This window comes from Agelaius tricolor, unplaced genomic scaffold (genome assembly GCF_023055355.1).
Source record: "Agelaius tricolor isolate 1412-34295 unplaced genomic scaffold, bAgeTri1.0.p SCAF_1, whole genome shotgun sequence".
NCBI classification, from domain to species: domain Eukaryota; kingdom Metazoa; phylum Chordata; class Aves; order Passeriformes; family Icteridae; genus Agelaius; species Agelaius tricolor.
Genome location: NW_027269261.1, coordinates 61301202 through 61326137, shown reverse-complemented (window position 1 = coordinate 61326137; position 24936 = coordinate 61301202). Strand labels below are relative to the sequence as shown.

At 41.4% G+C, this 24936-nt stretch overlaps 1 protein-coding gene across 3 annotated transcripts in view; it reads right to left on the bottom strand.

Annotated features, from left to right (window-relative positions):
* ARHGAP18 (Rho GTPase activating protein 18) overlaps positions 1-24936 on the bottom strand; it is a 95482-nt gene that overhangs the window by 47874 nt on the left and 22672 nt on the right. Inside the window, exon 1 of one of the 3 annotated variants that reach the window (XM_071436986.1) lies at positions 20686-21015. The exons of 1 other annotated variant lie outside the window; for it this stretch is intronic. In XM_071436986.1, coding sequence (XP_071293087.1) covers positions 20686-20765 — 80 coding nt within the window. In that variant the 5' untranslated portion in view covers positions 20766-21015. Of the gene's footprint in view, positions 1-20305; positions 20544-20685; positions 21016-24936 lie in introns of those variants that run through there. One more of the 3 variants, XM_071436995.1, reaches the window with a different exon arrangement.

Below are 24936 nucleotides of genomic sequence, written 5' to 3'. Positions count from 1 at the left end.
AATGGCAGATTCCAGGTACGATGCCAAAACTTAATCTGCCTGAACTATATGCAGCACTTCTAAGAAGATTAAAATATTTCATGACATTTCCTTTGACAGGACCTCATGTTCCTACATTTGGACTCTGTTTTCCACTTCCAATGACATAAATTATAAATATGGTAAGCTAATAAATTTACATACTGTATCTAAAATGAATAATAAACTCACCTTGAACATTGTGTGCAGGTTCAGTCACAATCAGAATATATGCACAGTCAGAATACAAGAATGATATTAAACTATTAGAGAGCACCCAAAGGAGGGCAACGAAGATGGCAAAGGGTCTTGAGGGGAAGCTGCATGAGGAGCAGCTGAGGTCACTTGGTCTGTTCATCCTGGTGGAGACTGAAGGGAGACCTCATTGCAGTTAGAGCTTCCTTGTGGGGGGAAGAGAAAGAGCAGACACTGATCTCTTTTTGGGGGTGACCAGTGACAGGACCTGAGGAAATGGCCTGAAGTTGTGTCAGGGGGTATTTAGGTTGCGTATCAGGAAAAGGTTTTTCACCCAGGGTGGAGAGGGTGGTTGGGCACTGGAACAGGCTCCCCTGGGAAGTGGTCACAGCCTGACAGAGTTCAAGAAGCATTTGGACAATGCTCTCAGGCACATGGTGTGACTCTTGGGGATGTTCTGTGCAGGGCCAGGAGTTGGACTCAATGATCCTTGTGGGACCCTTCCAACTCACATATCCTGTGATTCTGTGGTTCTGTTACAGATCACTGGCACCCCACATATGATGTGAATGAAAAGAGGTGCTAGAACTATAGCAGCCACACATTTGGACAGTTGCCAAAGGAGTTATTTGCTAAGCCATCTCAGGTTGTTTCAGGAAAAACATGACCTTGTTCCACTCTACACAAAGCAAAAAAGAATTCAGGACTGACAAGTACAGCCATAAAGCCTCTCCCCACAAGATGACTGCATCAGCTGTGTTTCCTTGGTTTTGGGGGTACTGCTGCATTCCAGCATTCAAGCTGTTCAACTCAATGCATGCTTTTATCTTTATTCTACAACGATAATATGCAGAAGCCCGCTTGTTTCTTTTAGAAAAAGGTGATTCTCAAGGACTCGGATTTGGAGATTATTTAATACCCCAAAACATTACGACATAATGTATTATCAGACCTGCAATGAAATTATCACAATCTAGCTAAACTGAAAAGTATGAGGAGAAATTGGTTTTGGTTTTACTTCTGTAAAAAATGAAATCAACTGAATTGTCTTGGGTCCTGACATTCTGACCCTCTTAATTCTCATTTGAATGAAGACTCTTAAGAGGCTTAGGATTCACATTCCTATTTTTTGCACACACTTATCCATTTCTGTTCCAAATCACACATTTCAGAAAATCAGCTATTCCCAGAAAGCAAAATCCAGCAGGGAAAACAAGGGAACAATGGAATGTGGGTGACCTGTATCGGTAAAATCACAAAAGAAGCACCACATTAGGAGCTGGTTTTCAAGTCACACACACCTTTGGAAAAGCTGGAACAGCTCACCCTGTCCCAACTCCCACTGAATGAAAACAGAAGTCGATTTCCAAACTCAACAAACACTCATTATATTTCCCTTATAGTCAACCCTTATTGTGTTTAAACCTATAGTTAAAAAAAAGAAAAACTGCCTACAGCTAGGAAAATAAGAACAAGAAGGGCCTCATATGAATCTCCTTTGTCACATTTTTGGCTCTGTCCCATGGTCAACTGACCTACCTTTCTCATTCCTTCCAAATGCCTTCTATATCACCTGGCTTCATATGGGCACAGCTGTTTTCATTTGTAATTTTGATTCTTTTAATTCTCTACAATTCATATCAATGACAAAAATATGGGAAAAATATATTCCCTGTAACCACCCTCATGCTGCTTATTGGGAAAATACTCAAGCATATAATACACATTTTAAAACTACACTTTTTTCTGTAATCTTCCAAGAAAACCACTGGAACTAATCTTACCCCAAAGAAGAAAATAAAGCCTGTGTGAGACCACTTCAGGCTCCACCAATATCAAAGAGAATAAACTAGGAAGTGAAACAGATACAGTATTTGTAATTCCATTATTGAGAGGCAGAGAGGAAAGATTTAAATAATTTATTTTTCTTTTCACGCTGGAAAAAATAAGCATGGCAACAAAGCCCAATTTAAGATATCCTGGCAAATACAAAGACTATTTAGTAAAGTACAGTTATAGCCATGAAATTATACTGGAGTTACTTTTGTGCCCTTAAAAGCAATTAGTTCTCTAAAATCATTAGCTCTTACCATTTTAAAGGACCTCTTAGTTAGGCCTATAACCCTGTTACTTGCCAATGTAAGGCTTACAGCACCACTCAGTAATTTTGTTTATGCTTGAAGGGAATTGGCATGCATTCACAGGCAATTTATTACAATATAATCCTTACATTCAGAATAAATTGTAAATGAATTTTATGAGCAATCCCAAAGAAGGAAATTCATGCAGGAATCTAAAGATGTTTTGTAAGGAAACCTCTTTCATTGTCCAAACAAACCACCAACAAAGACCCAGTAAGACAAAGCAGATAAAACTGGTTTCAGTGAAGCTGCACAAGGGAGGGAGAGGAGGATGCAGGAAGGGCTGAGGAGAGCAGCACGAGCAAGGTGGGCCAGCACTCAAGGATTCTGAGGGATACAGGTCTGTTCAGAAGCAAAAAATAAGAGAGATGCTTAACAGCAAAGGGATAGGAGAGAGGGAGGCCTCAAGGATGCTGCAAGGAATGGACCATCTGGGTTTAGTTCAGGCTCAGCATATGGAAAGTGGCATTTGCAAACAGCTTCAAAAGTGGTGGCTGGGATTTCACCGACTGCCAGAGGAGCTAACACACAATGCTGTACACGCCTCCACACATGAGGCAAACCTGCTCTGAGAAATTCCTTTAACAGGAGGCAGGCAGGGCGTGCACAGCAGGAGCAAAGGGCAATGCAGATGTGCCCTGATCCAGCTGTTTCCTCCACACCCCTCCCCACAGACCCACTGCACAAAGAAGGCGGTGGAGAAGCCCATTCCTGCCTCAGCAAAAGAAAAGAGGCTGAAAAGTGCACTCCACGGAAATTTTGACTTTTTATCTTTCAGGGCAACTGCTAAAGCTGTGAGTCTCTGCAGCGTCTCCTTCCCTATCAAATTCCTTCTTCTAAGCAAATATTCCTGGGAAATACCTGTTCCAGCGTTGCAACAGCTGAACTGTCTGCAGAAGAGTACTGCAGACCCAAGCCAACCTATGCTCTGTTACCAGTGCTAATGAGCACTTATAAAGGCTTCTCATCCTATGAGCAAGCAAGGAACTCATTAAACAAACCAAAATTACATTGATATACTCCTTTCCTCCTCATTTTTCTTGGGTAGGTTTTAAATGTCAGTAGGCAACCAAGCAAGCAGGAAGCAGCTCAGGATCACAGATTTTCTTTCTCTCTGTCATCCTTTGTTGCTACATCTGTCTTCTGAACATCAGCAGAAAAGACATAAAAATGTGTATTTTTTTCAACGAGGCCCCTGCAAAGCTTTGCTGGTACTTGTATGTGTAGGTATGTCCCTTCACCTACAAATTACAAATACAGATGTAGAGCTACCAGTCTGGATATACAGATGTGTTTGTGTGCAAATGTGGAAGGCAGCCTACCACAGGGCTCACTGCTGTGATACCTGTCCACAAGCTATGAGCTCCAGGGCTTGAATACAAAACCAAAACTTCAACGAAAAGGATCTGAAAGAGTTTTGGTTTTGTTCCAGGAGAGGGGCAAGGGGGGGAAAGAGAACATAATGGAAACCAAACAACAGAGGGAAAACAGACATGAAATGAACACTGGAGATTAAGAGAAAAATAAACAAAACATCCAAATTAAATATTGATCATTTAACAGAAACAACCATTCAAAATGAAAAAACAAACCCTAAAAAACCCATCTCATGTGTTATTTTATTATTATTTGATCACAGTTTCACACATGTAGTCCTCGTTTCTCATTTCCACTACCAGCATTCCATTTTTTTACTCTTTACTTTTAAATGTGATTTTTTTTTTTAGTGTAAGCAGTCTCCATTCCAGGTGGGTACCTAGGTAGAGAGTGCATGAAAACTTAATACAGTTAGGGAAGACTGCTGTCATATTTTAAGGCAGCAAGAGGGATTGTACAAGTCTGGTCAGAAAGAGAAGTATGACAATCATTACCTGCTCTGCAGTTGAAAAGAAAAAGTGCTGCTAGTAAAATGACAAAAAAAGGAAAAAAAAAAAAACAAACCAAAAGAGCTTTTACCAACTTTACTTTAAATTACACTCATCAAAGAGGATGCAGATGGAATCTGCAAGGATTCTGGTATTTCAATATTAAATACAGGTAGTAAAAAAAAAAAAAAGGCTGTGTTTAGATTTACAAATTATCTAGTTGATGTCTCTTAATACAAATTATTTAGGAAAATTCTTTGTCTTCCTCCCTAACCAACATCCCTTTATTTACCAGCATCTTAAAAACATGAAAGATATTGGTTTGTAAGTTAACATGCAGTGCCCTACGTGGTTTTTCAGCTGAGAACATTTTCCATGATGATTGTTCTAAAAAGATATCAGTCTATTTTGAAAGAAATTGATCCGTTGTGTGAGACACCATGAATCTGGCTTTTCAACATCATTGCATCGTTAATATTAGCCATAACTCTTACTATGCATTCCCAAACAAAATACTTCAGTGGAGGGCTAACTGCCAGTGAAAAATGCAAGTAAAAATTACATTCCCCATTAACCTAGAGGTTCTATCTTTAACTTCAGACATATTCCTTTGCATAAAGAGGGCAAAAATAGCACCTATTTGTAATACTAAGTAGCTACAATTATAGATCCCAGTAATAATCAAGGAAAATGAAATACAATATTTCACATATAGTACATTAAACCTGAAGTAAGGCACAATCCATATGCAGATGCTTCTATAAATACAAATTCATATTTTCTTTTGCCACTGTGTAGAGAAAAACAAGGGCAATGTTAGAGCACTCATGAGTATTGCTATCCATGATTTTTAGTTACAGGACCAAGCTCCTCATGCTAGACAGCTGTACTTCCCCTTATGAGACACATCTCAAAATTAATACCATATGTTCTTATACGATACAATACGTACACGGGGAAATAAAAAAAAAACATTTGCTGCCTGCAATATTAAGTCATATATGAAAACTCCATTTCAATTAAATTGAAAATAGCGTATTATGACAGTGACCTAAGCCTGCAATTTGGGGGAAAGGGCAGGGAGTAGGTGGGTGGAAGAAGGGAAGGCACCCTGAATGGGCCTGACCCTGGTGCACAGAGCAGAGACATTTCCAGGCAGTAAAGGGAGCCAGGTGTGAGGCCAACCAGAGCAGGAGCTGCAGGGTGACCCATGAGTCCTTCACTCCCTGCTGCCCAGCTGCACTGCCTGACCACTCTGTCCTGTCCTCAGCCCTGGGCAGCATCCTGCTGCTTTCCAGCACTGAAGTGAGCACCCATACACCCTAAAAATTGGATAATCAGTCCATAGCAACAGCAAAGGGAGGTGATGAGGGGACTGAACATCTCTGGGCCAGAGCTCAGTGACAAATACATCCTCTGAGCTCAGACAGGATGACAAAGTTAAGTCCCTTCCTACCAGAGGTATTAAAGTAAACTCCTTTTCAATACTGCCTGCACTAAAAATGCACACTCGCAGCCTTAAAATTTTATGTGGATACAAGACATATTTGATCATATAAGTAGCCAATTCTATCTCAGAGGATAAAGAATAATTCCTTTGCCAAAACAAAGCACCTGGACAAAGTCATTTGTAAAGAACTATAGAAGTGCTGACAGACTGACACAGAAATGGAATCACACACTTGTCAGCATGAAAATAGTTTAAAACTTACAATGAAAGTCAACAGAGCAATAGCAACTGATGTAGAAACTCTATAACAGGAAATTTACAACACATTTTAACATAAAGATGAAAAGGAGATTTTCAAAGAAGGACAAACGTCCATATACCTAAATTATACTATTTTCTCAATTCTCAGTTCCCTAAATGCAAAACTTGTGTGTGTACTTTACAGCTTCTGCCACCCCTGTTGAGTGCTTGCACCAGACATGCTCTAATCTTCTTCATCTTTAAAGTTCAGGAAGGTCCAGTGAAGAATTTTGGGACATTTTCAATGACTCTGCCCTCTAGGCAACTGACTAAATTTTCCCTTTTTTGTTGTCTCATGGCACCTCACTGGGAAGTAAATCAGAATTATTTGTACAATGCCCTCTCAGAATAAATATGACCTTTACTACCAGTACATACACTACTGTTTTAAACAATGACGTAATGAAGTAATGAAGCTGTCTCTTCATCAAGAGTGACAAAGCAGTGCTTTAGTTCCAGCTCCTCCTTTGTCACACAAGCTTCACTCCTGTGCAACCTCAGAGTGCCCCAGGGGCTGCCCCCAAGCACAACACCTCCAGGCCATCTCACCTCACATAAGACCAACACTTCTCTGAGCAGCCTAAATCCACAGCCCTACCAGCCATATGCCAGACCCTGGAATCTCCCCATCCTTACCGGCAGGCTCCACCAAGTCAGCACAAGCAGCAAGGCAGCCAGCCTGTTGTACATCCAGTCCAATCCGGGGGAGGGCAAAGGTGTCTCTTTACTAGGAGATTAAATGGGAAATTGCTACCAGGACTCGCAGAGGATCACGTGGTAACACTGAGCTGAGCCAACTAAAGGTACAACTAAATCATGCCACCAGCCCAGCACAACAGTTAACTCTCTGAGGCCACAGCAGAGAACAATTCAGAGACAGTGTTGGGTCTACATCCATGGAAACAGCATCAGCATCACCTCAGCACTGTGCCTCCAGCCAATGGCTAGGTTTTCTTCCCCCAGCAGACATGCAAAGTTACACAGTCATCCTTCAAGTAGTTAAACTACTTCCCAAAAAACATTGCTCAATAATCTTGACATAGTAGAAGACTCGGGTTCCCAGAACTGTTCAAAGGTCTTGGGATGGACCTTGTAATTAGTTTTTCCTTAATCCCATTTAATCCCAGAGGTAATTAGTATCCTAATGCATCCTATTGCAAGGCATCCTTTAAGGGAACCCCAGTATATGGGGTCACATCTGTCCACTAGCCTGCCATAACTGGATATGCCAGGCACCTTGCCCTTCTTGCAAACTATCAAGCCAGAAAATCAGAGGCCAGCAGACCCTGGTGTACCTGGCTGAAGGAACATGCAAGACATGGTCCTCATATCTCCTTAACTTTAACAATTTTCTCAGTGTTATGAAGAGCTCACTCAGGCAGATAAGCAGGCAAACTCCCACCTGCAGAGCAGCAGCGGGTTGGTGACAAACATGCAAAGCAGATGCTCTGAGAAAGCAAAACCTGTGGCATGAGGGATCCTCCGTAATGGAGGAACACAAAGCAATATCCTCCTCTGCTCTTAGGGTCACAAGCTTCCTTCTTAAGAAACTGAATAGACATGTATCTCCTCTTAGCAGCCTGGAACAGCTGAACATCCCATGACAATTCACTGTAGTCCCACTCTCACATTCTTCTCTGATGGCAGCCAGCTGGAAGCAAACTGGATGACACATGGACTCACAAAGCTAGAAAAGCTTTTGGTGATGGTGGACTTGCTGAGGTAAAACTACCAAGCTATTGTTTGACCCATGCTATCAGTGATGGATACATCGTACTAAGGGATCAGGAAAAAGACCTGGGAAACTCATGCTCTACACCTCCAGAGCTAGTGAGGTCAGCCACAGGGCAGCTCACATATCACTACATTAAAAACTTTCTCTTGAAGATGACAAGGCATGTTGGGACTTATTTTAAGTCATTTCCTTGTTTAAAGTACTAGCAATGGTTTCTTGTGAGAGCAGCAGCTTGAAATGGGACAAAGGTTCATCTCTGGCTAGCTAACAACAAGGCACACAACCAAAGTAATAGTTAACAATAAAAATCAAACCTTTAAAATACTACAATTCCCTTACTAGTTACTGGGCGAAGTATTCATTCTACTTGCAAAAGTATCTTATGCTTTCAGGATATGTTTACCCAAAAAGTTTCAATTTTCCACCTTAAGTAAAAAAAAATCTAACTTCATACTAATATTTTGACTCAGATCAATTTCATCAGTCCTCAGAGGAATCTTGCTATAATTTAAACTACAAGCAAGTGACTAAAAGTTCTTAACACCAGACAGAAAATCATTCCATAAGGATGCAAAGACTATACTGGCATAAATGTATCTTTCAATTAAAAAATAAGTAATGTATAAAAAAAAAAGGATAAGTAGGAAACATGTTTAGCAATTCCAGAGTCCTTCTAAATGTCAACTGAAATAGAAACAGAATACTTTTTCATGTCAACTGTGTGGTGGCATAATGGAGTAAAAACACAATGGAAAACATAAGTGATGCACAATACAGTTGATCACCCCCCACTGACCAATGCCCAGCCCATGCCTGAGCAGTGATCAGCCCCTCCTGGCCAACTCCTCCCAGTTTATATACTGAACATGACACTCTGTGGTATGGAATATCCCTTTGTCCAGTTCCTGTCAGCTGTGCTGGCCTTGCCCTCTCCCAGCTTCTTACTCACCTGCTTACTGAGCACAGGAAAATGAAATGCCCTTGACTTACAGTAAGCACTACTGAGCAACAACTAAAACATCAGTGTGTTATTGACATTATTCTTGTACTGATTCTAAACACAGCACTGTGCCAGCCACTAAAAGGAAAATTAACTCTTTCCCTGCTGAAACCAGGACAGCAGATGTAACCTTGATTCTTCTATTTAATAAGAACAGTATCTGTTCCTAGTGATTCGTGCAAGATAATCTACCTGAAGAAATACTTCTTAAATATTGAAGCTCCTCTGGATCAAAATTGAATTACATTTTTATGCTTTTTATATTTTTTTATACTTTATACATTTTTATATTTATGTGACAACTTGGAGGGTGAGAAAGAAATAGGGGCTCAAAAAACCTCAGGAGACTAACATAACAGAGCACAATACAAAAGGCACCAACCTTGTCCAGAATCAGAGGCTGTGCACCTGTGTCCACACCCTCCCACACACAGGGGGGAAAAATGAAATCAGAAGGCTGAAGACCAAGGTAGGATGAAGGGAAGGTTTCTCAGCCTAGGCTCAAACTCATATGAATACAGCTACACAACTGTCTGATGGGGTGATGCTGGTGCTGGGCTACAGTCTGAGCACAGTGCAGGGGAGATGTGCCACCCCTCACCACAGCCCAGTAATCTGTCTTCCAGGAGGAAACCCAGCATTCATAAGGAAGGAGTACTCCTGGTGCTAAAAGATAGCCAAGAATCCGGTTCCAGGCTCCTACAAACTTTTACACACAAGCTGAGACTACAGTACTCAGTTTGAAAGGTTTGAAAAAACTGTCATTTAAGGTTGCTTATGTTGGTGCTCACCCCACTTCATCTTGTTCCATCCTGCCCCATGCCCCACTTCTCACTGGCACAGCCCTGTGCTGACCAACAGTCTGGCTCCAGATGTATTTTTTCACCCTAGCTGACTCTCACCTGCTAGCTAGCTAACTTGATCTCAGTTAGCAACTTCTGCAAAATCATACAACCAAAACTCAATTTATGCCTGATTAGAATGCCAGAGATTAAGTTTACACATATATTTGAAATAAAAAGAATTTTTAACAAGCATACTGAGGTCTGTGTTTACTGAGATCCATATCAAATAGTTCTGCAAACAGACATGAGCAAAAATATGTAAGTTAATGTTTTCCTTATATTCCCCAAGAGAGGATGACAAACCTTTCTGAAATCATCTCTTCAAAAACTCAAGCAAGACCAAAAAAACATAAACACTGTGACAAATCACATGAATTTTAATACCATGCATCTTCATAAGCTGTTTTCTAATTTCAAGTCCAAAGTGCCAAATACCAGCTTTCACAGCATGAAGCTCATCGTTTCCCATAAACTTTCATAAGCAGCTCCTACTTATTAGGAGGAAAAAAAGACTCTGTGTTAGTTTGTTCTTGTAAGGAAGATGTAAATCCATCCACAATAAGGATTTCAAACAAATACAGTCCCTTTCTTAGCTTTCACCTCAAAGGAGAACAATCACAGTGTAAACACCCTTTTCAGAAAAGGGAAGGCAGGCACTGGACAGATGCTTGGATATTTTCATTAGTACATATTATTATCAATTATTTGTATTTGTAAAATGTCCTGGATATTTAATATCTTGGTCTTTTTTACTCTTAAACCAGAAAATATTACTGAAGTTGAAAGTTAGGCTGTGTTTCCTATAGGTAATCATGCAAGCTGTTCTGACTATACTGGGAATGTGACATTCCCAGTACTGTTTTCATGCACTACCTTGGGCACTAAGAAACCAAAGCAATCTCTCTAGTGCAAAGTTCAGAGCAAAGGAAGGTGTGTTTAAACAAAGCACAGATCAGCAAGCTTTTAAGAGCTTATCAGTGGATGACCAACCCTAATTTAGAAACTGCATTTTTATTTACCTCATTAGAGTCTGTGCGAATCCAGGCTGGGGTTTTGTTTCTTTTGGTGAGGCAGGCTGCATGTGACACGTGCAGACAAGGAGGGAAAGGCAGGTTATCAGCAGCTCTGCAGGAGGAGTGCAGGTGCTCCCTCCAGTGCAATGCACCTGGATTCCAAGGACTGTTCTCACATCACAGCCTGCCTTTTGCAGGCAAAAGCCATGCACATGACTGAACACTGAACAGCACGAGTCAGGACTAAATGAGCTGGAGGTGAAGTTTGCACCAGCTTTAGAGTGGTTGTTAAAGGACAAGTTATACCCGAACTGACTAAAAACCTGCCAGTACAAAGTTAAGACATCAAGTATCTTTTCAACAAAACTGAACCAATGGAGCTAAATTATTTCAGACAAGCCTCTCACAGGATGTGGCCATAGCCACTACCAGGACTCAAAAATCAGTTAACTTGTCAAATCACAGTCCCACAGCAAGCACATGAAGCTGGCACAGATGTAGGCTATTGCCAGAGGATTCTGTCAAACCCTCCTTTCCTGGGAGTTTCCTTCACTCCCCTTGTGCCAGCACCATCACTGATGCAGTAACTTGCTGAGTTAGATTAAGGAACTAATCTGCCCAAAAACAACACTTGCAAAAAATACTGCTTTTAGTTGAATTTTTTGTTAATCCAGCTCAGCCTACTTCAGCCAACTCAGAAATGCCAGTCAGGGTAATAAAAATATTAGGAAGGTGTAAGTGAGAGATGGAAAGAAACTCCACTTTCAGTGGTGTTCCCCACTCTTTTCAGCACCCATTTATCTCAGCCTATGACAATGACCTTCCCCCACCACCACTGCACATCAAAACTTCTGCTGGTTCAGAACAAGCCTAAGGAAACACTCCAAGAGGAAAAAAAAAGTTTCATCAAATACTATCTCTTTTCAACAGAACATGAAGACATTTCTCAAGTTTACCTGAAATGCAGGCTTCTCAGGAGAAGATAACACAGGCAAGCCACCCAAATGAGTTTAGCGTGAGATTAAAAGCCGCCCTCTGGATGGAGTTATAATGATGCTGGTGACCACTCCCACAATGATAACACCATTATCAGCATTCCCTTATCTGGCTGTGGCAAGGACAAGCAGGCTCAGAGGCTTCAGAAGCTACACTACAGATCTGTAGGAGCTCTCACCCTCTTAGCAACTGCTGAGACAGAAAGCATCTTCCACTGGCCTGTGGTAACCATAAGTCTGGTGTCCTGCTGTGACTGGCCACTGAGACACAGCTGTGTGTGTGTGACAGCAGTGACAGAGCTTCCTCTCTGTTCAGTAGCCAAAGCTTCTTGTTCCAAGCCTCTTGCTTTGTATCTGTAATCTTATCTTATAACAGACTCTCAACTACAGCTATAACCACAATTATTCCATGAATTCTTGGGCTACCTAAAGCCTACAAGAACTTTTTGCTTTATTTGTGCAGCTAAAAATTTAACCTTGCACTTTAACCTTGCACTCTGGAGCAAAGCTCCCTGTTACCTCTGGATACAGAATACTCCTGGACCTTGCTGTTGTATTATATTAAAGACAAAGAATTTCCAACAGAGATGATACTTCATCAGTACCCTTGAGTCCCAACATTATGTAGTTCTAACAACTACATAAAAATCTGCTAAAAACCATCAACTGATTAAAACCACTAAAAATTGGGCAATGCACCTTACTAAACACATACTGCTAAACATTGACCAAGCAATCCTCACGCTTCATCCTGATTAGTTTCCTTTTTTTCAATTAGGGATATGAATTCAAAATATCTGACTACCCAAAGCCAGAGTAAAACCTGTCAGGGTGGTTTAGGGACTGCTGGACTGGAAGAAAAAGGAGTTGGAGGAGTGATAAATTGAAATTCTTACTGGTGCTAAATCAAGCAAAAGTGCTAACTGTTCTTCTGCAGTTGGGCAATGAGTATGCATGACAAGGTATTTACTTATTTATTTGTTGAAGACAACGCTATTCTTACCTTGTTGCTTTCTCGAGAATGCTGTACCTTCAACCACTACTCTAAGTATGCTAAAAACATTCAGATTTGCTCCTACTCAAATACTTCATTGCAAATACTTCACCCCAAATGGTTTAAAGTTCACCAAGCATACTGGGGGCCCTATGGAGGAAACATTTTTAACATATTTTTATTGTCATCTTTTGGCCTAAGAAGCCTCTCTAGGAAAGAAGGCTGTTGTAGAAAGATGACAGATAAAATATCTGAAATTATCAAAAAATCATTTCTAGTCTAACAGGATTGGGATGCTGTATCATGGAGGGCACGGAACAGTCACAGAACAAGAAAGAATATTGAGCAGCTTACCCTGACGTGAAAATAGGACCAGGTACATACTCAATCTGTGCATGCTTTTGTTCTGCTGTAATACAAGACAGCTAGCCCAAAACAATAACCAAGGAATAAGTTCATAGCTTCAACTTTTTCGGGAGTGCAGAGGTGCCCATCCCATATACTGCTCATGAAAAATGATGGCTAAAATTGTACTTAAGGAATTAATCAAAGCTGTCTATTTTTTACAGATCCAAATACTAAAAAACAACACCCCCTCCCTTTTTTTTTTTTGCCTATTTATTTGGCCCTAAGTATTTAAATTCTCTGCCTGAATATCATTATTTTGAAACCACGACTCTAAGGCTGAGGCAGGTTCACTGAAAAGCCAGCAGCCCTCACAAAATAGCCAGTTGGCACACTGCAAGTACTCAAAGCTTATGAGCAGAGTATTTTTCTTCCCCTAGCAAAGCAGATTTACTGAGGAGTCTGGAATGACAGTCTGTGAGTCATGCATAGCCAAATCTGCAACACCACTCACATTGGGGACCTCGCTGTATCACTTACTGTAATTACAGCCTCCCTTCAGCTGGAGCCTTTCAGAGACCAAAAAAAACCTAAGGTGCACTTTTAGTAATTCCAATGAAAAAAAGCACCCACAATAGAGATGGGTGCTGGCACTACATGTTACCCAAACATGTAGGAGTAACCTTTTAAAGCCTTACAGCTTTCAGCTCCTGCTTCACTAGTACCAGTCACAAAACAAGAGTAAAATACTGGCAATAATAATAGTTTATAACATTGTTTATCTAGTGCCAATATCAGCAGACTCAAAATACCATTAGTCTTACTCAAAAGCAAATTTAACAATTCTGCTCATCAAAGAGAAAGAATTTAGAGAACAATTAACTATTCTACTATGTCACACTTAGAACACTGGAGTTCAGATTTACACAGCTCTTCTGGCACTTTGCTGACCAGTTCTGTTCCAGTTTTGCATAAAGTCTGCATGTTTATAACAGCAAATTTAGTAATATATTGCATTATGCTCAGTATCATCGAGATTTGCACACACTCAAGCAAAAAAAAGAGAAAGCACATAATAAAAATATACAAAAGGCCTTTAAGTTTCCCATTCCTAATAGTTAGAAAACCATGACATCTCATACTCTGTATGAGATAATATAAATAAAAAAGAAAGGCTGTATACAGGCCCTGATTCCCTCTTTTATGGTATGTCGCTCTATTGATTGAGCAGAGTTACTCTTGTTTGTATCTATTTAAGGGTCTGTCTAACACAAAATAGAACTCAATAGATTGTTTGCCCTGATAGTGAAGGACATTAAATCAAATCTACACCCACAACATAAAATAATCTAAGTCACCTACAGAACTGGGCTTGTTGAAATAACGTTTTATCATCCTGACAGCTGCTGAATGGATGTCTCAGTGCAAGAAACAGTGACCATGTCTGCACAATGAGGACTGCACTGAAAGAGCTTCAGCAGATCTAGGGCTTAAAAATGACATGCAAATTGAATTCATCAAGATTTTTAGAAAAACAGGATGACATGACTGCAGTATACACAACTGGCTAAAGTGGTAATCTGCAGCAAAGAAGTGATTTTACCTGTACTGGTGACACTCACGAGACTGACACTGAAGTACTACTGACACTGAAGTAATTCCTGCTGGGGGGTGAAGGACAAGCAAAGTAGGAGGGCAAATGTAAAGATGGGTGCTAAAACGATGAAGAAAAGTGTCACAAAAAAGATCTTCAGACTGAAGAAACAAAGGCTCAAGGAGAATCGTTTGCTCCACCCACCAAGATAAAATTGAGTGGAAAGCTGACCCTAAGTAACAGGCACTAGGATGGCTTTCTAATGGGTTGGCAAGACATAGCAAGAACCAAAGGTAGGAGCAAGATAAATTCAAAGCAGAAATAAGGTGCAAACTGGAAGATGGAGAACCCCATGAAGCAGGAATCCAGAATCAAGGAAGCAGGAAATGTTGGGATACCACATCTTGTGGTCAGTAGATCCAGTTACTGGGATTAATACATCAGTAACCAAGCAACACATTAAGGGTCTGCCATATAGTCCATACTGATACATGCATGAAGTACAAAAGACACAAAATCAATTCTAAATAAAGCAGCTTTGAGCCTTGCTGCTTGTCAGCTCTACCTGAAGACGCTGGTAAGCACTGGACAATGAACTCTGCTCAAATTAGCAGGCAAATCCAAGGCAGGAAAGATTTTTCTAATGCATTCAGATGCAGACTGTGCTCCTGCAAAGCCTGTAGCAGATAAAAAGACTGCGATGGTTTTGTAAAGTCAACTGTAGTGGGACAGACCTTTGCTCTGCAGATAGTTCTTTCTGCTTTTATAGAAGCAAAGCAACACATGGAAGGCACTGTCTGGGCAATCCACATACTAGCATCACAAAAGGTTACAGGGGTTAGGAACAACAATTGCTGTGATGACAGGACCAGTGACCTGGAATCCCTTCTGTACAAGCAGATTGCAAATGAAATTCCAAAATGCTCCACCAACTTAAGGCGGTTGTGAGTAATCAGCTTGTGAGTTTGCTGCTTGTACACTGAGCGTTATATGTATCCTTCACAGTACTTTACTCCTTTACACTGGATTTCACTGGTTTTCAATTCCAAGAGTGAGTCACTGGTAGGAAAAGAAGGGGAAAGGAATGAAAACTTTTCTCTGAAATAAAGGAGATGGAAAATGACCTTGGAAAAAAGCACGATTTTGTGCTTACTACTAGATTTCTTGTTGGCTTAAGATACCAACTATTAAGACTTCAGATTAAACTGAGCAAACATTTCAACAAAGAATCAGGCAGATTATTCCAGTAAGGAAAGAATAAACTCCACTTGCATGGTTGATCTGTAATGTCTATTATGGTCAATGTTCAAAAAAAGCATATCTTGTGGGCAATTCACAGCAGAAGTCTGTTATTTCTCCATGCTCAAAGGACATCTGTAATTCGAGTTTCTTACTAAGAGATCAAACAGCAAGTGAGTGATTTAGACCACAGCTGGCTGTAGAAAACATCAAATATTATATGTCCCTTGCTTGTCCCCAAAGTTGAACACATGCTACCACTACTAAGTCTGTAAAGCCCATATTTACAAAAATATATAAAATTAAATACTTTTGTTTATGAAGACTTACACACCAACTCACAAAAAGGGGCACGTCTCTACAACAAAACCCAACTGAGCCTGCCTGGTTTCGCTGCTATACAGACCCAAGCTTCAGCTGCTATCTCCCAGAATCAGGTGGATTCAGTAACAAAAGCAGGACAGTGAAGCTCAAGGGCTGCAGGCCTTGAATAGCAGGTGCCACTCCAAAGAGGAGACCTGAGGCGGCAGCAATCTCCTCTCTCTTACTCCTTTCCAGAACTGGCCCAAGGTTTAGTTCCATCTCAGGGAAACCCAATTCATTGTTCTCATTTTGCAAGTGAGTACCAGCAAACCAAAGGCAAGATTTACAAAAGGCAAAGAAAGGAGAGGACATAGAACTGCAGAGGAGCAGCCATGTCTGTGAAACATTGGACTCTATCTTAAATTATCAGCAACATGAAGATTTACAAGCTCTTTGGAACCATACAAAGTTAAACAGGCACTGGCTTGCAAAGCTTCCAAACTGAAACTGGTCCTCCAGTGTAAGTTAACGCAGTGCACTGAAGCGGCAGCAGAAGTGCACATGCCGGTGAGCAAGCAGGGTGACTCACTGGAAACAGATACAGGCAGGCTGTCACATGGCAAGCTGGCGTAGCACAGGAGACAACATGGAACAGCAGCATCCCAAATAGGAGAGAGGTATGGAGAGGAAAGCGACTGTACCTCCAGTGGCCAACACCTTCAGAATCATTTATCTGTTACTCAGTCTGCAATTTAGGCTCGGCCCTTGAAAATGCCATGCAGCAGAAGTTTATTTGCCTCATGCACTGGTGTGTCGGTGCAGTTCAGTTACTTCTGCATGCACACTGCATGCATTCACTTTTATATATCTACTCTTCATCCACTGAATACTCCAAGCATCATCTCAGCCTTATAATCACATTCAAAAAACATTTCTACATACATATGTTCGCATACACACACACATTCACTCACTCGTCAGGACAGAAATAGTTCTGTAGAGACTCTCTGGATGGCATTTGATTCCTGAGGGTAAGCCCACACAGCCATGTGAGGAGAATGTTATCTCAAACACCTACATGTGGCTGGCAAATATGACACAGGACCTGTGGTGCTTTCTGTCGTATTAGATGGGGTAAAATTCCCAAGGAACCTAAATGGCACTGCAAACCTATGCTTACAGGTCTGGATGTTTCATGCACAAGGGTGACATACAATCAATCACTGAAACAGTTTTGGACTGAAACCTATCTGATTTGCTCTTGGTTTCCCCAGCCCATATAATAGAAACCCACAGAAAGACAGAAATTATTTAAAATTTTGTGCATGAATACCATGAAGAAAAGGAGATGACACCAAAATGCAAGCAGCATGACAGCCAATAGGGAATTACTGAATCTAACAGGTTAAAATTTGAAAGTAAGTTAATTAAGGCAATATGGAAAAGAGAGCTGTTATTAAAATTGAATTTGATACTGTGTATCCTGCATTTTTAATTTCTCCAAGAAAGTTTTTAAACTTAATAAATATTAATAAATATTTAGGTAGACCACAGAAATCACCCACAACCAATATCTACACCATATAAAGATAATCCTTTAACTGCTATGTTACAGCAAAATAAACTTCTCTGTGGCAACAACAGCACTTCTGATCCTATTTTATGCATCATTACTGTTAAGACAATATTCCTACATTGACAAACTTGGAAGTAATCACACTGAAGCTGTTCTAGATTTTAGCCTACTGAACCAATGGTAGGGTAAGCCTTTCCAAGAAAGTATTTCACAGACTTACTGTGCCTTTAAAGGGCCAAAAAAACATGAGAATAGACAAGTAGCTCAACAATCTATTAGATCAGAAAATTTTAAGTCTTATGAAGCAAGAGTTCTCATATGCCCAAAGGAAAAAAAAACAGGTAGGAAGAATAGCTCTTTCTTTCCTACAATGTCACTTTCTTTGGAGCACAGCCAACATATTGCTTTTTCCAGGAGGTACCAGTGTCACGCTTCCCTCCAAAGATAAAGCAATTTCTAACACGCACTGTTTTAAATGTCTATGAAAAAAATAATTCAACATAGTTTCTCTATTAATCTTTCCAAAAGGGCTGCTTCCTCACAGCTGGTACAGTATTATATTGGCTTCCTAATATTCTGATCCCTGTTAAAATTTACAGAGTTTTCAAATTAGTAGTGAGATGCTAACCTAGATATTGAAAGATGTTGTAATTTTATTTTTTTAAAAGGCAAAATAAGCTCAATTTCACATCAGCAGCAAAATACAAAATCTGGACTGCAGAACTGGTCCACTTGCACACTATGAAAAGCCTAATGGAAGAACTTATTTCCATTAAATATTTCAGAATTATATGGGTTGGGGCATTATTAGTATCACACAACTCTGCACATCCTGGGAATGTTGACAATGAAGGAATGTAGTTAGAATAACTGGGGGGAGCGGATGGGAGAGAAATCCCACAGAAACGTTACAATGTTTCAGGAAAGTTTTGTTTGTTTGTTTCTAAAAAGACCAAAAGAGAACCAAAAGTGGCCACTCCCCTCCCTCTCTGTTCCCATGAAAATACTCCCAATCTCCCTCGCTTCAGAAGTGGGAAGACACTGGGGAAGCACAGCAGGGGGGAGTGGGTCAACCAGGACCATGGAGTTGAGATCCTGGTTGAAAAAAAACAGGAGAAAAAGACCTAAAGTTCAAATTTAGACTGGCACAGCAGAAAGGCAGAGAGGTATTCAGGATTTTAGTTTAATGAGCTAAGCGGCAAATGCACATGGGCTGGAAAGCCGTACTACTGCTGTGGTGGAACTCAGGCAAGCTAACTGTGGGAATCCTCTGCTCTGCACAGCTGAAACATGCACATTTGTTTGCTATAATTACGGAAATGAGACCACTTTTCCCATTTATTTCCCCTTCTCTTAATCCCAAACCAGAAGAATTTGTGAAGGATTGCTATTACTCGCTTGGCAATGTCCCAGCTTACCCAGGAGGCTGTCCGCAGAAGCAGCTGCAGAGGAGCTGGAATCTCATGAGATTGCTGCTCCTAATGGTGTGGCATTAGCACAGGAGACAAGTTTCCTAACACACAGAGAAGGAGTGTACTCATGTATCTCAGGCCTCTAGGGGCTAAGAGTCTGGGGCTTAGAGCCATGTGTCCAGACAGCTACATGTAAAAAAAGGGGAACCAATGCTAACAGATACACAGATCTTTACTCAGAAGTTATCCCAAGGAGCAGGGAAAGCATTTTTTTAACTTATCTCTCCATATCCATGGGGAGTTTGACTGGACTTATCTGAAGCAATGAAACACCACAAACAATAACAGAGAGGTTTTTGGATTCTGTGACTTCTTGAAAAAATATACATATTTTGTATTCCATTGAAAATGGCCAGGTCTGCAGCACCCTATAGGTGTAGCTAGGATGACATCAGGACTTCAAGTGAGGCTGATAAATCACATTAGTCATGGAGAAGGAAGTATACCTCCACCAAAAGAGAACTTTGTGGTTCTAACATGGGGTAGGAGGTATTTTTCAGTTCACTCCTTGCTTCTATTGTGGACTCTTGGTGCGATATGTCACAGTGCATTTTATCTTTTCTCCAGGGTGACCCACTGTACTGCCTGCTATCTTCTTTTAATCAGACTATAATCTCTTTGATTACATACGCTCTTCCTATGCACACATGGAAACAGTATGCCAGTTTCAATACCTTCCCAGTTTCAGCTGGCTTCCCAGCATTATTAAAAGTCTCATCTTTATCAATGGGACCTTTGTTGACCATTTCAGCAAGGAAGAAGCAAGACTGAATGGACCATAAAGACAAAAGTCAGTCCTTTACACAGCAGTCCCTCTGGTCATTGCTATGGAAAAGCCAGCAGTGACTTCTAGCTGTATCAAACGTGCTGTGAGTCACCTCCTAGTAGGTCCTCAGACCTCGTCTATGTGAAACCGGCTTCTTGCCCGTTATCAGTTTCAATGAAAAATGCTTTAAAAGGCTTGTCTCATTATAACCTACACTTTCGTCCCGTTTATCACATTTAAAAAAAAAAAAAAGTTACAAAGATACAAAGTAGTAAACCACAAGGAGATTATAGGAAAATCTACACGCAGAATCCCACCGACACCCTGATCCCAAAACACTGACGTCCAGCGCCCCGAGGCTACGGGACAGCACTCACCGCGGCGAGCCCCAAACCCTCCCCGCCCCGAGCCTACAACCGCACCGGCCAGAACAGCTCGGCTTTACCACCGCCAACGCACCCGGGCGGCCACGGGATTTTCTTGGATACAAACGCCTTAACAACAGCCGGCGGCCGCTGATTGCACTCGGCTCTCGGCAGACCAGCAGAACTTCTGGGGTTTCCTCGACGCGCGGAGCTTATTACAGAAAGGGGTGAGAAAAAACCCAAACCAACTAACCAACAAAGGAAAAACCCTTTGGGAGCTGCGGGACAGCGCAAAAACGGGCAAACCCTTTAGCCCCGGGGCCGGAGAAGACACCTTCTCCCGCGCAACAGGTTCCCGCTGAGCCGGCTGCGCTCCTCCTCCGCGGCGCGGCAGCCGGAGCCGCCCCGCCGAGCGCACCTGCCGCGGGCAGCGCCCTCCTTCCCTCCCCGCCGCCCGCCCGCGCCTCCACTCACCCGCCGGGGGCGTCGCCGGCCCCGCCGCTGGGGTGGTAGGCGGTGAGGACCACGCCGCGGGAGCCGGACCGCCAGCTCATGGCGCTCGCCGCCGCATCCCTTCTGGAGACACCGAGGCGGAGCGGGGCGGCCCGGCTGCGGCCCGGCGCGGCCCAGCCTCCTGCCGGCAGCGCGGCGGGGCAGGGCCGGGTGACGGCAGCGCTTCCTGCGGCCCGGCGGGGCCGTGCGCCTCCTCCCGGCCTGGGAACCCCGCGGGAGAGGGCGGCGGGAGCGAGCGGCCGCCGGGAGCCGGGCCCGCTTCACGGCTCTGTGCGCTCCCTCACGCCGCGGGCTGTGGGGAACCAGCGTCCTCCGGGCGGGCTGGAGTTGGTGTGAAGGTGTCGCTCAGACATCCGTCAGTTCAAGAAGAGTCGCTGCCCTTTCGGCCCCGGGTCAGCTGCACGGGAGAACTGCCGCGCCCCGAGGCTGCCGTGTGCGGCAATAAGAAAAATAAAGAATGTGTTCGGCGTTTGCTTTGTACGTGATCTATTTCACTGAATCGCAAGAGTATCTGGTGATTGCTTTAACTTTTCATACACACATTAAAAAAAAGTTTATTTCTTTTTAAATAATAATCTCTCATAATAAAAATCACAAGGGACAATGTCAAGCAAGGACACTGCTGACTGAGTTGCCTCAGACCTTCTGGGCCTTAAATAAGAGAACATTAGCTCCACTGTCGCATTGGGTCAGCCTTTTTGGTGGGCAAATACTTTCCTGTGCCTTGGCACAGGCTCTGATGAGATGGGACTCACTGCCTTGGTATTAGTTTTGAATTGGTAGGCAAGACCTCTAACGCAACACCCAAACCCATTTGTTTTTTTCCATGGCAACATGTAAAGGCACATACGCTATTTATGTTTGTAATTTGTGCCCTCGTTCACATATGCATATGATTTGTCTGAATTATTATCAGTTTGTTCTATAAGTGAATCAGTCAACTTCACTTGAGATGAGTGTAATTTGCATTGTGTTTACTTTTTTCCTTTTAAAACAAACAAATCATGCAACTGCTTTGCTTGCAGTTAAAATCTGCAAAGCTTGGTGCTGGGCTCCGTGAGGTATTCTGAAGTGCGTGGGTATCGAGTTCTGAACCTTCACTTTTTTAACCTTGTACCTAAATTGGAACGCTGCATGCAAGGTTGTGGATGGACCACACAGTTTTCTGTGCAGCTGTTGCGCAGTGCAGAGCTGCTATTCAGGAGCAGCACAGAAATCTTGTCCTACAGCCACTAGGAGGTTGGTCCCAGCAGAGAAGCAAACACTGGTCATGTTTGAGCAAGATCAGTTTGTCCTCTTGAGTCCTTGATGTTAATAGCTGGTGACTTTGGAGAGACCATAGCCAGAGAAACAGAATTTTGCCATTGATGATGGACTTCTACAGAGTGCCAAACAGGAAGCCCCAATTCCTTTAAAAAGGGTAATGTTGCCATTAAATTTTGAGAAGCATCCCAACATTACAAGCACAGGAAAACTTGGATATCATTAAATAGGCCAACCATTACAGAGTTCCCTTTTCATTTCTCACACACCTGAGGGTCACGTGCTGCCTTAGTTTTAAAGCCATATGAACTATTGAAAGGGGGGTGGGTTTTGATAAAGCCTGCATCTTCTGTGGTTTCTTGGGTGCTTTATCTGTAGGCAGCTAGCCAAGATGTTTTGGTTAAAATATATTTTGTATTGTTATTTTTTAATCAAAATTTTCACATGTAATCTAAAAAACCCAATTTATTGAAATGACATTAGTACCAACAAATAAACTATGCATATAAATTAGAAAAAGGAATAGGTCAATTTTTAACTATGTGATTCTTTAATTTTTTAATATTTACTATGCATAGAAAAGAGGCTGCCTCACCTCCACAGATATTCTCCTTCTGCAAAGAGAATTGGTAAAAGAGAAGGCACAGCTTCAGTGCAGCTTCAGCAATAGCTTAGTACCATGGTTACAACAGTTTAACTAGCACTATGCACCAAAAGCACCGAGACAAATTGTCTACATGTACCTACACACTCACAAAAACAAGGACATGAAACCACTGCAAAACTTAGGTCTGTGAAAAGATTTTGTTGTACTCCCACTGCAAAGGTATTGCGTTCTCTCTACATCTCATGCTGTGTCCCAAAGGCAAAAATTAGCCTAACTTCTCACACAAGCATGCAAACAAGACTTCTGTTTTCACAGCTCAAGTTAGAAATACATCAGCATGAGGTGAGAAAACATCCTATTAACGTATGTTAGCACTCCTATCTGCTGGTGCATTTGTCTCTTTCTTTAAATGCACATTAATTGTGGTTAATTGTTTAACAGCATAGGCAGAATGCAAAATTATTTTCAGAAGGACCCGTTTCTTTTAAACTAAACCAGAAAAACCAAACATAAATACCAGGGTCCTTAGGTCCTGGCCTTGTCTAAAGTTTCAGCTAACTGGTTACATGCCAAACAGTTATAAAACTTCCATTAAAATCTAACCAAAATAAAACAGAAATAAAAGATTGAGAGAACTCCATGTCTAATGAGTGTTTTCCAAAGCCCTTTGCCCAAACTATATATATATATCTATTATGTGCTGTAAGAACAAAAATGTAAACTGCTTTTTCTTTGATAAGCATCTTAAAACACATCATCATTAAGGCACACCACAACAAAGCTGCAGCCTCGATGTGAAAAAGAAGAGTGCAGAAACAAGATGTAGTCAATGTGGCATCACCAGGGGCTGCTCAAGAGACAATCTTGCTGCAAATGGAGAAGGGGAAGAACCTACCTTGTTTGGGGTGGGGGGGAGTTTAAGAGAGGCAAAATCCAGAATGAGTTTGTACCAGTCAACTGGACAGCAAGAAGTAAGAAAGCTTAAGAAGGCTTTTATAAGCATGTAACAAGGAAAATGAGAAACGGAGTTAGAAAGAAAAAATGGTCCTATTAAAAAATGAGACTAGGGATTAAATTAGTGATAAAACCACGAAGAGATATTGATTCCCTTCTCACATCTGTCTTTATTATGATGCACTTCAAACATAGAAGTGAATTTAGGAGCTAACTCTAGACACAATTTTTTCTCTACTTGATAGGATCAAACCTACCAGCAAGGTTTTCTTTGATTAAATGATTCCTAGGTTACACTAGACACAGACAGATAATTTTGACCTACAGATGTATTATTGCTGTAAATTGACAGAAATATCATTACTCTCTCTCACTGGTATGTCTTCTGCCTAACTCTGACTTAATAGTCATTAACTCCTTTAATATTATTCCTTTAATATATTAATAGTCATTAATATTTTTGTTCTTAATAGGGTCCAGGCATACTTATTTGGAAAATAAGGTTGTTCATAGAGAAGACAAAGCTTTGGGGAGACCTCATTGAGGCCTTTCAGTACCTTAAAGAGGCTTTTTATAAACAGGGAGAGGGACTTTTTATATAGGCAGATAGAGACAGGACAAGGGACAATGAGAGAAAGCAGGCAGGTTTAGATTAGATGTTAATAAGAAAATCATTACTCGGAGAGTGGTGAATAGGTTGCCCAGAGAGTTTGTAGGTGCCCCATCTCTGGACGTGTTCAAGGCCAATTGGATGGGGCCCTGAGGGACTTGATCTAGTGAGTGGCTTCCCTGTTGGTGGTAGGAGGTTTGGAATTACATCATCTTTGAGGTCACTTCCAACTCAAACTGTTCTACAACTCTATAATCAACTAGGTAAGAATGCACCATTTGAGGCTTATAGGTTTATGTGCTAAGAGGAGGATATAATTGAGAAAGGACATTACAAATCAGCCTATCTTGCTACAGAATCCAAGACTCTTTGAAGGAGTTTAAATATTTAGATTAAGATGTCATGCACTGCCTTTATACTCAACATACTCACTCACCAAAGCCAAGCAGACCATGCAGGGTTTTCATGCTTAGTGCTCTCTTTACAAAACAACTGCTAAAAAGAGAACTTCTCAGCAGTGCCATCCTTCATCTCTGCTTTACAGGGTTTGAATAGGCATGTGTTCAACATGTGCTTTTGACACTTCACTGCAAAGCTATTTATTTTCATTTTTAAAATTTTCCCAAATAAAAAAATAGATCACACTGTTTTTCATATTTTGTATAAATATATGATTATTCTTTTTAAAAATGTGCTAAGTGATTTTTCACATTCCAGTTCCTAATGATATGTTAATTATCAGCAGATAAAAATGCAACCCACTGAGAAGAATTGGCTA